Raw genomic sequence first — 15,469 nt, forward strand, 5'->3', positions numbered from 1 at the left:
CTCTGGGAGAAGAAATTATTTCTCAATTCGGTTTTAAATTGGCTCCTCCGTATTTTGAGGCTGTGCCCCCTAGTTCTAGTCTCCCCCACCAATGGAAACAACCTCTCTGCCTCTATCTTGTCTATCCCTTTCATGATTTTAAATGTTTCTATAAGATCACCCCTCATCCTTCTGAACTCCAAGGAGTAAAGACCCAGTCTACTCAATCTATCATCATAAGGTAACCCCCTCATCTCCGGAATCAGCCTAGTGAATCGTCTCTGTACCCCTTTCAAAGCTAGTATATCCTTCCTTAAGTAAGGTGACCAAAACTGCACGCAGTACTCCAGGTGCGGCCTTACCAATACCTTATACAGTTGCAGCAACACCTCCCTGCTTTTGTACTCCATCCCTTTCGCAATGAAGGCCAACATTCCATTTGCCTTCCTGATTACCTGCTGCACCTGCAAACTAACCTTTTGGGATTCAGGTCCCTCTGCACCACAGCATGTTGTAATTTCTCCCCATTCAAATAATATTCCCTTTTACTGTTTTTTTTTCCCAAGGTGGATGACCTCACACTTTCCGACATTGTATTCCAAATGCCAAACCTTAGCCCATTCGCTTAACCTATCCAAATCTCCTTGCAGCCTCTCTGAGTCCTCTACACAACCCGCTTTCCCACTAATCTTAGTGTCATCTGCAAATTTTGTTGCACTACACTCTGTCCCCTCTTCTAGGTCATCTATGTATATTGTAAACAGTTGTGGTCCCAGTACTGATCCCTGTGGCACACCACTAACCACTGATTTCCAACCGGAAAATAACCCATTTATCCCGACTCTCTGCTTTCTGTTCGCCAGCCAATTCTCTATCCATGCTAATACATTTCCTCTGACTCCGCGTACCTTTATCTTCTGCAGTAACCTTTTGTGTGGCACCTTATCGAATGCCTTTTGGAAATCTAAATACACCACATCCATCGGTACACCTCTATCCACCATGCTCGTTATATCCTCAAAGAATTCCAGTAAGTTAGTTAAACATGATTTCCCTTTCATGAATCCATGCTGCGTCTGCTTGATTGCACTATTCCTATCCAGATGTCCCGCTATTTCTTCCTTAATGATAGTTTCAAGCATTTTCCCCACTACAGATGTTAAGCTAACCGGCCTATAGTTACCTGCCGTTTGCCTGCCCCCTTTTTTAAACAGAGGCGTTACATTAGCTGCTCTCCAATCCACTGGCACCTCCCCAGAGTCCAGAGAATTTTGGTAGATTATAACAAATGCATCTGCTATAACTTCCGCCATCTCTTTTAATACCCTGGGATGCATTTCATCAGGACCAGGGGACTTGTCTACCTTCAATCCCATTAGTCTGTCCAGCACTAACTCCCTAGTTATAGTGATCATCTCAAGGTCCTCCCTACCCACATTCCTATGACCAGCAATTTTTGGCATGGTTTTTGTGTCTTCCACTGTGAAGATGGAAGCAAAATAATTGTTTGAGGTCTCAGCCATTTCCACATTTCCCATTATTAAATCCCCCTTTTCATCTTCTAAGGGACCAACATTTACTTTAGTCACTCTTTTCCATTTTATATATCTGTAAAAGCTTTTACTATCTGTTTTTATGTTTTGCACAAGTTTATCTTCGTAATCTATCTTCCCTTTCTTTATTGCTTTTTTAGTCATTTTTTGCTGTTGCTTAAAATCTTCCCAATCCTCTAGTTTCCCACTAACCTTGGCCACCTTATACGCATTGGTCTTTGATTTGATACTTTCCTTTATTTCCTTGGTTATCCACAGCTGGTTATCTCTTCTCTTGCCGCCCTTCTTTTTCACTGGAATATATTTTTGTTGCACATTATGAAAGAGCTCCTTAAAAGTCCTCCACTGTTCCTCAATTGTGCCACCGTTTAGTGCTTGTTTCCAGTCTACTTTAGCCAACTCTGCCCTCATCCCACTGTAGTTCCCTTTGTTTAAGCATAGTATGCTCGATTCTGACACAACTTCCTCATCCTCAATCTGTATTACAAATTCAACCATATTGTGATCACTCATTCCGAGAGGATCTTTTACGAGGAGATCGTTTATTTTTCCTGTCTCGTTACACAGGACCAGATCCAAAATGGCTTGCTCCCTTGTAGGTTCTGTTACATACTGTTCTAAGAAACAATCCCGTATGCATTCTATGAATTCCTCCTCCAGGCTACCCCCTGCAATTTGATTTGACCAATCGATATGTAGGTTAAAATCCCCCATAACTACTGCTGTTCCTTTTTCACATGCCTCCATTATTCCCTTGATTATTGCCCGCCCCACCATGAAGTTATTATTTGGGGGCCTATAAACTACGCCGACCAGTGACTTTTTCCCCTTACTATCTCTAATCTCCACCCACAATGATTCAACATTTTGTTCATTGGAGCCAATATTGTCGCTCACAACTGCCCTGATATCATCCTTTATTAACAGAGCTTCCCCACCTCCTTTCCCTTCTTGCCTATCTTTCTGAATCGTCAGATACTCCTGTATGTTTAATTTCCAGTCTTGGCCACCTTGCAACCATGTTTCTGTAATGGCCACCAAATCATACCCATTTGTAATGATTTGTGCTGTCAACTCATTTACTTTATTTCTAATGCTGTGTGCATTTAGGTAGAGTGTTTTCATCCTAGTTTTTAAACCATGATTTTTAGTTTTTACCCCTCCTGCAGCCCTTTTATATTCAGTGGCCCTTTTTGTTTCTTGCCTTTGGTTTCTCTGCCCTTCACTTTTACTCATCTCTTTTCTGTCTTTTGTTTTTGTCTCCTTTTTGTTTCCCTCTGTCTCCCTGTATTGGTTCCCATCCCCCTGCCATATTAGTTTAACTCCTCACCAACAGCACTAGCAAACACTCCCCCTAGGACATTGGTTCCGTTCCTGCCCAAGTGCAGACCGTCTGGTTTGTACTGGTCCCACCTCCCCCAGAATCTGTTCCAATGCCCCACAAATTTAAATCCCTCCCTGCTGCACCACTGCTCAAGCCACGTATTCATCTGTGCTATCCTGCAATTCCTACTCTGACTAGCACGTGGCACTGGTAGCAATCCCGAGATTACTACTTTTGAGGTCCTACTTTTTAATTTAACTCCTAGCTCCTTAAATTCGTCTCGTAGGACCTTATCCCTTTTTTTACCTATGTCGTTGGTACCAATGTGCACCACGACAACTGGCTGTTCTCCCTCCCTTTTCAGAATGTCCTGCACTTGCTCGGGGACATCCTTGACCTTTGCACCAGGGAGGCAACATACCATCCTGGAGTCTCGATTGCGGCCGCAGAAACGCCTATCTATTCCCCTTATGATTGAATCCCCTATCACTATCGCTCTCCCACTCTTTTTTATGCCCTCCTGTACAACACAGCCAGCCACAGTGCCATGAACTTGGCTGCTGTTGCTCTTCCCTAATGAGTCATCTCCCTCAACAGCACTCAAAACAGTGTATCTGTTTTGCAGGGGGATGACCAGATGGGACTCCTGCACTACCTTCTTTGTACTACTCTTCCTGCTGGCCTTCCATTCCCTAGCTGGCTGTGGATCCTTCTCATGCGGTAAGACCAACTCACAACACGTGCCACTTATGTCATTCTCAGCATCGTGGATGCTCCAGAGTGAATCCACCCTCAGCTCCAATTCCGCAACACGGTCCATCAGGAGATGGAGGCGGATGCACTTCTTACACACGTAGTCGTCAGGGACATCAGAAGTGTCCCTGAGTTCCCACATGGCACAGGAGGAGCATATCACGTGACCGAGCTCTCCTGCCATGCCTTAACCCTTAGATACCCTTAAATTGGTAATAACAATGTTACAGTTTACTTACTGATATAAAAATAAAAAGAAAAGCTACTCACCAATCACCAGCCAATCACTTACCCCATTGGCTGTGACGTCACCTTTTGATTCCTTTCTACTTCTTTTTTGCCTTCTCTCCCGCTGTAGCTGCACCGGTACGCGTTTTATAGGCCGCTCCGACGCTGCTCCCGCCTCTCGCCAACTGCCGCTGCCTGTGGAACACCCGCTGGGCCTTTTATAGGCCTTACAGTCTTTTCTTTTGTGCCCTTCTCACTTGAATCATTGCGCCCTAGTAAGTACTCCTGTGGGACCGGTTTGCAACAGCTCCAATCCCATCACCACCACCATTTGAAGCAGACCCAATGTGAGGATATCTGCTTGTCCAGCATTAGAATGTTAGTCCAGGGCTTCTGCTCCTGCGCTTATTGAAGCAAATAAATTACCTGGGCCTAATGTTGGGGTAAGTATATCTCACTAACCGACTGGGTCAGTTGGGGTAGAGAGAAGGAGACAACAAGGGAGTTAAGGAGAAGATTAGACCCCAAATTCCGACACCAAGTTGCCTGTTTAAGCCACCTTGGACTTAGCAAGTCAGGGGAGTAGATGTCAAGCCAGGTTAGGCCTCCACTGCCCTTTAAGATGACTCCTTTCCAGTGAAGAAGCATGGTGATAGTCCTGTCCATCCTACAGCTCCACTGAGTGATCTTCCTGAAGCCCACCAGATATTTCTAGGTGGACAGTCGACGACAGTGGGTGGGGGAGGTGGTGAGGGTTTTACTGTGATTGCCTGGGGTTTACAGCGTCTTCCCCTGTTGTTACAATCCCTCAGAGTGCTTTGCTGGAGGAGCAGCAGTCGGTGATGCAGCGCTGCGCGGAGGAGCGGCGAAGACTGGCGGGCGAGTGGGCAGAGTTTCACACACAACAGAAACTGAACAGCGGGCGGATAGAGCGAGATGCCAACCGTTCCCTACAACTCAACGCACAACAAGAAGGAACAATCTTCAGTCTGGCAAAAGTAAGGGCGGAGCATATGACTTCGAGAGCTGTGCTCTTTAGTATGGCAATAGCCTCTCTGTTTAGACCTAGTGTGCAGGAATTTACACGTGTGTGGGTATGTATCCATTGGCTATTTATCAGGAGTAAACTAATAACATGATTATTTGAGCCTGTGCATTATTACAAGTACTGGACCTACTTGGGCCTATGTGTATGTTGTTACAAGGACTGTACTCACCTGGGTCGTGGCATGTGTTCAGAACAAGTGCGAGGAGCTCATTGACTTCTTTGTCACTAAGACTGAGACCATCTGGTGAGCTAGTCTCCCCCTGCCCCTTCACCGCCAAGCCAAATGGGTGCAAGTTATTTGCTAATACTGGAAAAAGGAAATTAAATCAGGCAACTGTAGATACTCAATTCGCAGTATTTGTGACATTGAAAACACCATTTTGGTTGGATTTTATTTGCAATCATTTAAGTAGAGTTCAGACCAATACTGGCGAGATCCAGATAACACATTTGTGCTCACTTCCTGCAGCCTTCCCTGTCGGTTCAGACTACACCTAACAGACTAATGGATATAGGCTAAAGCTACTTAGTCAGATTTATTTACAGATTAATTAATGCACATAAGCCAAATGACACAACAAAATACTGAATCACCACAACACTTAAAAACAATGGGCTGGATTTTCAGCTTTGATGTTTTTGGGGCGATAATGGTGGTGGGACGGGAAAGTTTGCGCCCGGGAACAGTTTGCGCTTTAGTATATATGTTTGGGCAGCTGGGCCCTGAGTCAGGGGATACAGCTCTAAGGGAGGCGTTGTACACCTCTCTTTGGTGTTAGGATGGGAAACTCCCAAGCCAAAGAGCTGGAGCGCTCCAAGAAATGCTGGGGGATGGGAGGGGGACCTTAAACCCCACCCCCCACAAAAACATTCCCAATACATTGCCCACGCCACCACAACACACATTGCAAAAAACATTAAAAGAAAAAGCAATCACACTTACCTCAGGAGACCATTATTCACCTTTTTGCCGACAGGATGGTTGGACCGCCTGATTTCCCAGGCGGTCGGTGTGCGGCGCACTTCTCGACAGACGGCTCGGCCAAGAGTCAAAACTCGCGCGGTGTCACAACCGGTGGCGTTGCACACTGGGCGCAGCGCTTCCGGGCGGTGCTGCTCCGCACCGCCGCTAAACCGGACCCGAGGATCGCTGCGGGGCGCCGGAGGCTGACCGTCGACCCAGAACACCTCATTGTCGCCGCTCCGCGGTGAAGAACAGAGTGCAGAAGACCCGAAAGTCCAGCCCACAGAGTGAAATCAGACTATATAGGTTGTGACACATCAGGTTCTGCCCTATTTATTATGATATTTAACTGGGTGGACTATCACACTAGTCATTCATGGATAGTGCAGCGAAGAGCCTGCAGAGAGGTTTGGCTTGGTGGGGAAGGGGAGAAGCAACTGAACAGATCGTGTCAGCCTTGGTGACAAAGAAGTCCTTGAGCTCCTTTCGCATGTTGGAGGTGAGGGTGGAGAGGGCAGGGGCGAGGGGTTGAAGGAGACAGTTGATGGTGGAGAAGAGAAAGCCGATGGCTATCCTTGCTTTCCAGAATGACCCTGGAATAGTCGGCAGGAAGACTTTTGGATGAAATGGCCATTTGTATCTTGGCAGATCTTCCTGGTTGTACGCAGACGATACACATCTCTGTTCAATCGATTGTATTTAGATTTCCTAATACAGCTGAAGCTTAGCAAGCGGAACTGAGGTTTTTGCCACGGGAAGTCTTTACATGTCACTGCCGTTTCTTGGATGTACACAAATGAACGAAGAATTTCACAGTAATGTTAATGTCAGGAAAGTGCCAATTGCCATATATATTTCCCTTCGATGGAGTTTCACACTTGTACTAGATTTTCCTAATGTCTCAAATCCATCACAGTCTGTCAATCTGCTCATGGTGACATGTCAATTAAGCTGTTCCAGTCTCCAAAACTAACAAAGGCATAGATGCAAACCAAGAATACACATCCACGATAGACATTTTTCACTAAATGTGCTGTAGATTTGGTCAGTTCTGTAACACTGCCACGAGTATGAGATGCCCCAGAGATACATTTGGGTGAAGTCATTTATAAATTGGATTTTTGCCATCAATGTAAAATCATATAGAAACATAGAAAATAGGTGCAGGAGTAGGCCCTTTGAGCCTGCACCACCATTCAACAAGTACCCCTTTCCTGCTTTCTCTCCATACCCCTTGATCGCTTTAGCTGTAAGGGCCATATCCAACTCCCTCTTGAATATATCTAACGAACTTGCATCAACAATTCTGCAGAAGAGAATTCCACAGGCTAACAACTCTCTGAGTGAAGAAGTTTCTCCTCATCTCAGTCCTAAATGGCTTACCCCTTATCCTTAGACTGTGACCCCTGGCTCTGGACTTCCCCAACATCGAGAACATTTTTCCTGCATCTAACCTGTCCAGTCCCGATAGAATTTTATATGTTTCTCTGAGATCCCCTCTCATTCTTCTAAACTCCAGTGAATACAGGCCCAGTCGATCCAGTCGCTCCTCATATATCAGTCCTGCCATCCCTGGAATCAGTCTGGTGAACCTTCGCTGCACTCCCTCAATAGCAAGAATGTCCTTCCACAGATTAGGAGACCAAAACTGAACACAATATTCCAGGTGAGGCCTCACCAATGCCCTGTACAACTGCAACAAGACCTCCCTGCTCCTATACTCAAATCCCCTAGCTATGAAGGTCAACATACCATTTGCCTTCTTCACCGCCTGCTGTACCTGCATGTCAACTTTCAATGACAGATGAACCATGATACCCAGGTCTCGTTGCACCTCCCCTTTTCCTAATCTGCCGCCATTCAGATAATCTGCCTTCATGTTTTTGCCACCAAAGTGGATAACCTCACATTTATCCACATTATACTGCATCTGCCATGCATTTGCCCACTCGCCTAACTGTCCAAGTCACCCTGCAGCCTCTTAACGTCCCCCTCACAGCTCACACCGCCACCCAGTTTAATGTCATCTGCAAACTTGGAGATATTACTCTCAATTCCTTCATCCAAATCATTGACGCAAAATGCAGAGACCTTCCTTTTTTATTATTTGTTCATGGGTTGTGGGCCTCGCTGGCAAGGTGCCCGGTGTGCGACACCCCTAATTGTCCTTGAGAAGTGATGGTGAGCCGCCTCCTTGAACCGCTGCAGTCCGTATGATGAAGGTGCTCCCACGGTGTTGTTAGGACCCCTTGACAAGAATAAGAACATAAGAAATAGGAGCAGGAGTAGGCCATATGCCCCCTTGAGCCTGCTCCACCATTTAATACGATCATGGCCTCAGGTCCACTTCCCTGCCCGCTCCCCAATAAGAAATTTGGCCCCTCGAGCCTGCTCCGCCATTCAGTGAGATCAAGGCTCAACTCCACGTGCCTGCACTATCCTCATGTCCATTGATTCCCTTAATATCCAAGTTACAATCCGATAGTTTCATGGTCACCATTACTGACACTAGCTTTTTATTCCAGATTTATTTAATTAACTGAATTTAAATTTCTCAGCTGCCGTGGTGGGATTTGAACTCTCATCGCTGGATCAGTCCAGGCCTCTGGATTACTAGTCCAGTAACATAACCACTATGCTACCATTCCCTGTTTTTCCTGCCAGAGTCTTGTTTTTTTTTTAGATAGCAGTTTTAGAGTTGAGTACTTCTGGACATTTGAGAAATGTGTTTTAAAACAAGCTACAAGCTGTTGATTGATGTGAGCCTGCCCTTTCCTTGTAGGAACAAGCCGAACTGAAGGGGAAAGCCATTGAACTGAAATTAAAAGAGGAGCAGCTTGCTCAACAGCGAGAGGTCCTAAGTCAGGAGCGTCATGAACTGCAGCTGGAGAAGGAGCGGGTTAACGCCATGGCAATCCGCATCAAGCAGCGGGCCGAGGCGGTCGAGGGCATGAGTAAGGTGTGAAATCCCTGGTCTTGGTCAATTCATGACAGTGGCCCTCTGCCCCAAACAGGGCGAATAATTCGAATTAAATGAATATTCTCCACCCAAATCCGTGGGGCGAGGAATAGAGGGAAATTAGCCTCTTTAACTTTTTTTAATTGTCGGGGCGGAAGTGCTTTGGGAGCGGAGCTGAAGGCAGGCGGTGTTATCAGTGTCGTGCTCAGCACATCATCTGGAAAATAAATTGTTTGGAGAGCCTGCCTTGGATGTCGCCGCACGGGGAGCGATTGGGGGGGGGGGGGGGGGAGAGGAGAGAGAGCGAAAGAGATCGGGGACGGGGGGGAGGGGGGGGGGGCAGTGAGGAGAGAGAGAGAGAGAGAGAGAGAGAGAGAGAGATCGGGGAGGGGGGGGGCGGTGGGCAGAGGAGAGAGAGAGAGAGAGAGAGATTGGGGGGGGGGTTGAGGGGGCGGTGGGGAGAGGAGAGAGAGAGAGATCGGGGACGGGGGGGGTGAGGGGGCGGTGGGGAGAGGAGAGAGAGAGAGCGAGAGATCGGGGGGGGGGGTGGGGCGAGAGGTCGGGGTGGGGTGGGGAGAGAGATTGGGGGTCGAGGGGTTGGGGAGAGAGATCGGGGGGGGTTGGGGAGAGAGATTGGGGGGTGGGGTGGGGAGAGTGATCGAGGGGGGAGGTGGGGAGAAAGATTGGGGGTGGGAAGGGTGGGGAGAGAGATCGGGGGAGGGGGGATGCAGGAGAGACCGGAGGGGGGAAGAGATCGGAAGGCGGGGGGGAGATCGGAGGTGGGTGGGGGGGGCGGGGGGAGAGGGAAAGAGAGAGAGATCGGGGGGGGGGTGCGAGAGAGAGATCGGAGAGGGGCGCGGGGAAGAGAGAGATCGTGGGGGGGGGGGGAAGAGAGAGACCGAGGTGGGGGGGGGGAAGAGAGAGAGACCGAGGGGTGGGGGGGGGGGAAGAGAGAGATCGGAGGGGGAGTCATTATGAAGTTTGTATTATTCCCTCCCACCTATCCTTTCGTTCCTTTTTATGTTCGACTTAGTGTGCTCTTTTTAGTGGTGTGCAACTCAGCAACAGAGACTCTCCTTGGGCAGTTTTAAAATATTAACCATGATTACCAGTGTTTATTAATGGTTATCTTCACATTTCTATATGTATTTGCGATAATATGGTTACATTTTTCTATTGTTATGCCATTGCAGTTCTCACCATTTGAGAGAGCAGACTGAGGGGTGACTCCCATGCAGTGTCTTAGTATATAGCACGGACTCTTCAACTGACTGGCTGCCTTCAATCTCTCCCCCTGCAGCTTGCCTCTCAGAAATACGAGGAAGGTGATAAAGCATTCATGGAGGCTAAGCGGGTAGAGTCCGAACACCAGGCACGACTGCGTGCTATCCAACAAAAAATGGAACGTCTGCAGCATCAGGAGCAGCAACTACACCAGGTACCGTGGGGGGGTGGGAGATGGTGGCGGAGGGAAGGAGGGAGGGGGGGCGGGGGAAGGTGCTGCAAATGGGGAGAAACGAGGAACAGCTACACCACGTACCATGGAAGGAAATAGCGGGTATCTTTTTGGGGGTGGGGGAGTGAACTAGTTTCACTTGATACCACGAGAGCTGCCACAGTCATAGCTAACGCTCCCTGATGGCTGAGGGTGAGCAGATATATATTAGTGCATCTGGGAGGGCGTTGAGCACCTCGAGTCTCATCGCCGAGAGCATGCAGAAATCAAGCGCAGGCAGCGGAAGGAGCATGCAGCAAACCAGTCCCACCCTCTCCTTTCCCTCAACCACTGTCTGTCCCACCTGTGACAGAGACTGTAATTCCCATATTGGACTGTTCAGTCACCGAAGAACTCATTTTTAGAATGGAAGCAAGTCTTCCTCAATTCCAAGGGACTGCCTATGATGATGATTAGAAGTACTTTTAAACTGCTGGTGGCTTGTGGGGAAGTAGTTTTGATTGGGTTGCTCGTACATGGAATTAGTTCCGTATACCGCATGCCTGAGAAAATCATTTATTACACACCGTTTGGTGCCACAAACAAATCCACTGAAGTACAAAAAGTACATTTACGTTGCATTTGATAAACTTCACAGTCCAATGCTGCCGATGAGTCAGCTGCTAGTGATGAAGATCCAGCAGCAAGTGCGTAGGAAGACGATCGGAGATGAAATTGGGGCACTTTCTCGATTTTTCACCGTTAATTAAATGAACCCCATAAAATCGGGTTTCAGTTAAAGGAAATCATCATCATCATAGGCAGTCCCTCGGAATCGAGGAAAACTTGCTTCCACTCTTAGCATGAGTTCTTAGCTGGCTGCACAGTCCAATACGAGAGCCACAGTCCCTGTCACAGGTGGGACAGAAAGTGGTTGAGAGAAGGGGTGGGTGGGACAGGTTTGCCGCACGCTCCTTTGCTGCCTGTGCTTGGTTTCTGCATGCTCTCGGCGACGATACTCGGTGCTCAGCGCCCTCCCGGATGCACTTCCTCCACTTGGGGCAGTCTTTGGCCAGGGACTCCCAGGTGTCGGTGGGGATGTTGCACTTTATCAGGGCGGCTTTAAAGAAAAGCAGTGTACGCGACTGCAGAGGCCATTTCGAGAGTCCGAACAGCAATTCTTACATGTGAGGTGGCCGGGTCTATATGATTATCTTTTATCTGCCTATATATATGCCATAGTTAATGCTTTAAAGTATCTAGTCAGCCCAGCCAGGGATATTTTGTACCAAGGTCCCCTCAACGTCCCGGATGGGATAATGGGGGTGTCACTTCAGGAAAGAAAGAACCTGCATTCATATGATGCCTTTCAGGGTATCCCAGAGCGCTTCACAGAAAATTAAGTACTTTTGAAGTGTAGTCGCTGTTGTACTGTAGGGAAACGCGGCAGCCAACTTGCACACAGCAAGATCCCACAAACAGCACTGAGATAATGGCCAGATAATCTCTTACTGTTGATTGAGGGATAAATATTAGCCAGGATACTGGGGAGCTGGGATCTTTTACATAGACCTGAGAGGGCAGACGGGGCCTCAGTTTAACATCTCACCCAAAAGACGGCACCTCCGGCAGTGCAGCGCTCTCTCAGTGTCGGCCTGGATTATGTGCTCAAGTCTCTGACTGGGACTTGAATCCACAATCTTCTGACATAGAGGCGAGAGCGCTACCACTCGACACGATCAACTCTTCAGTGAAACTCCATGATGCCACATCAACAACAACTTGTATTTATATAGCACCTTTAACGTAGTGAAACGTCCCAAGGTGCTTCACAGGAGTATTATGAGATAAAATAAATTTGACACCGATCGCATAAGTAGAAATTAGTGCAGGTGACCAAAAGCTTAGTCAAAGAGGTAGGTTTTAAGGAGCGTCTTGAAGGAGGAAAGAGAGGAAAGAGAGGAAAGAGAGGAAAGAGAGGAAAGAGAGGTTTAGGGAGGGAGTTCCAGGGCTTGGGGACTAGGCAACAGAAGGCACGGCCACCGATGGTTGAGCGATTATAATCAAGGATGCTGAAAATGGGAGCGCAGACATCTCGGGGGCAGGGGGTGGGAGGGATTTGAAAATAAGGATGAGAATTTTGAAATCGAGGCTTTGCTTAACCGGAAGCCAATGTCGGTCAGCGAGCACAGGGGTGATGCGTGAGTGGGACTTGGTGTGAGTTAAGACATGGGCTGCTGAGATTTGGATCACCTCTAGTTTACGTAGGGTAGAATGTGGGAGGCCAGCCAGGAGTGTGTTGAAATAGTGAAGTCTGGAGGTAACAAAGGCATGGATGAGGGCTTCAGCAGCGGATGAGCTGAGGCAAGGGCGGTGACGATGTTAGAGGTGGAAATAGGAACATCAGGGTAAGTTCAGTGTAGGTATTTGAAAGACTTTGAGATGCTTCAGCTTGAAGAGATACTGCAAAGGGACCTTATAAGTGCAAGCATTAAAGTATTTACTAAACAAAAGAGCTGTACTTGGACTCTTTTAGACCAATATCCTTACAGCATTAAGCACAGTTACAATCAATGGCAGAAAGACCAATTAGAGTTCAGATATCTGTTGCTAAGTAGTTTGAGGGTCCATGCACACTCAGTAAAATACTTGCAGCCATATTGTTATATGCCCACAGAGCAGGTTTCTAAATAAATGCGTGAAGGGTGTGAGAAGACTGGGTGATACAGTGCATTGAACTGTGACCTTTCACCTCTGCGATACAGGTTCAGATCCAGTTAGATTGATGGGATGCAAGTATTTTTCCTGTAGGGTTCCATTTCCTTGAGGGAATGGGTGGCTTTATTATGAACTGCCCTTTATTCAGTAATTTTGACTTCGAAGAGCATAAGATGGTTGGTATGGAGAAACTGAAAATGTCTCATTGGTACAGTATCGGCCCTTCTCAAATTGGAATAGAGTACATAAGAACATAAGAAATAGGAGCAGGCATAGGCCATACGGCCCCTTGAGCCTGCTCCGCCATTCAATAAGATCATGGCTGATCTGATCATGGACTCAGGTCCACTTTCCTGCCCGCTCCCCATAACCCCTTATCCCCTTATCGTGCAAGAAACTATCTATTTCTGTCTTAAATTTATTCAATGTCCCAGCTTCCACAGCTCTGAGGCAGCGAATTCCACAGATTTACAACCCTCTGAGAGAAGAGGGATCTTTACTCTGCATCTAACCAGCTGTGCATATTGGGACAGTGACGAAGGAGCTTTACTCGGCATCTAACTAAGAGTGCTAAGTGGACCATGAGAGTGCTTGATGCTGATGGAAATGAATAAGGGAAGTGAAATGAACGGATGAAATTACATCCCTTCTGTCTAAATGTTTAATTTCCAGGAACGCCTGAGTCTGGCCCAGCAACGACACCGTCCGCACCAACTCTCCTTGGAAATCCCCATCAACACAGTGGCGGCACCCATCAGGACTCGGCCAGTATCCTTGGCAAACCATTCATGTAAGTGCTTCACTGAAGCTCTGGTTTGCTAGTGATGGGTATGTGGCTAAGACTGAGCAGTACACTCTTTTATTAATTGTACTCATCGGACTTTGGGTGCAAGACGCAAACCGAGGGAAGCTTGTCTCTTAAAAGGGCATTTCAATTGGGAACAATGCAGTGTAGTATAGAAAATGGCAGGGCTGAAAAGCATTTAGATCTGAATACCGGATTAATCTTCCTCTTTCCTACCATACAGCAAGCATGTTTCGGTCTCCTCCCTGTTGAATCAGGTGCCTGTGCACTTCTTGCTCGACTGCTGAGGCAGAGCAAAGCAGTCAGTGCACCAAACGACCGTTCATTCCGTAAGAGTGAAGTCGCTCCTTAAGTTTTCGTTGCAGTTCATTAACTTATGTCGATGTGCCTTTCTTCCTCTCCCGCATCGCTTTTTTGCGTTCCACACCCACACAAAGTCTTTGCAACCACCCACGATCCTGCTCTCGAGCATTCTCTTCGAAAACCCACTTCTTGACCTGTGTCTTCAGTCTGCTTCGCTCCCCAGACTCCAACGCTTGCTGCCATGGCTGACCTCTTCCTCCTTGTAAGTTGCTCTGAGCCATTCACCCACACGAGGAACCACAGTACAAATGTAATTCTGCAGGATCCTCATCCTGTTGTCCACTTTCTTCCATTACATCAGTAATTCCACTTCAAAACAAAAGTACTTCATTGGCTGTAAAGCACTTTGCGACGTCCGGTGGTTGTGAAAGACGCTATATAAATGCAAGTCTTGTGTGTTCCGAGTTTATTTATAATTTTATGGAAATGAAAACATAAAACGCAGGAAATATACAGGGGGCAAAATTGGTTATGGCCGTTTTTGAGGCGGTGTCCCCGCTTGAGTGCTGATTTTAGTGTTAGGTGCAGCCTCAAAGTCCTAAATTCAGTTTTACACCCAAAGCTGAGAGAGCAGCGTTAAACAGTGGCGTTGCACACTTACCCTTGGGCGGTAGCTCAGGAAGCCGACTGAATTTCCTGACGGGTGGCTGCCGGCATACGAGCTGGAGAAACGGGAAGAAAACAAACTAAAACTTCTCTGACCCACACACACACTTCCACACTAGTACTACTAGTAAATAAATGTTGAAATAAATAACGAAAAAAACTTACCCTGATCGCTGGGCGATTCCGCCCGAGATCCGCTATGTTCACAACACTTTTTGCCGGCTGTACGAGCGGCTGCCGGTAAGGCCACCGTAGAAATGCAATATTGCGACAGAGGTGCCAAGGGGGCGTTGCACGCTGGATGACGTCACTCCATGAGTGGCGTTAGAGGGTGCAGCATTACCTCTTGGCGCCTCCACCAAAGACCAAATCCATTTCGATGAAGGCATGGACGCCGCTCGCTGCCGCGGTAGGCCTTTGCCGCCTGTTTGCCGTCCATCGCCGGCGTTAACGGGCGGCGGTACCAAGGGAATTTCAGCCTCACAATCTATCTGTATCAGAAAAGAGAAAAGGTGGATTGACTGGATTCTTTATCAGAGTTCAGTATTGAAACGTTAAGCTATCTCTTTTCCATTTTCAGAGGCTGACAGACATAAGAATATAAGAATTAGGAGCAGGAGTTGGCCATTCGGCCCCTCGTGTCGGCTCTGCCATTCAATGAGATTACGACCGATATTCTATCTCAACTCCACTTTCCTGCACTATTCCCATATCCCTTGATTCCTTTAATATCC

General features: G+C 47.5%; 1 protein-coding gene across 5 annotated transcripts in view; it reads left to right on the top strand.

The window, feature by feature from the left end:
• The window catches only part of LOC139226609 (fas-binding factor 1 homolog), a 200,164-nt gene that overhangs the window by 175,359 nt on the left and 9,336 nt on the right, over positions 1 to 15,469 (top strand). For all 5 annotated transcript variants that reach the window (XM_070857473.1, XM_070857472.1, XM_070857476.1 and 2 more), the window contains 4 exons: positions 4,650 to 4,835; positions 8,632 to 8,808; positions 10,109 to 10,246; positions 13,634 to 13,751. In XM_070857473.1, coding sequence (XP_070713574.1) covers positions 4,650 to 4,835; positions 8,632 to 8,808; positions 10,109 to 10,246; positions 13,634 to 13,751 — 619 coding nt within the window. The remainder of the gene's footprint in view (positions 1 to 4,649; positions 4,836 to 8,631; positions 8,809 to 10,108; positions 10,247 to 13,633; positions 13,752 to 15,469) is intronic.

This window comes from Pristiophorus japonicus, chromosome 16 (genome assembly GCF_044704955.1).
Source record: "Pristiophorus japonicus isolate sPriJap1 chromosome 16, sPriJap1.hap1, whole genome shotgun sequence".
In the NCBI taxonomy this organism is placed as follows: domain Eukaryota; kingdom Metazoa; phylum Chordata; class Chondrichthyes; family Pristiophoridae; genus Pristiophorus; species Pristiophorus japonicus.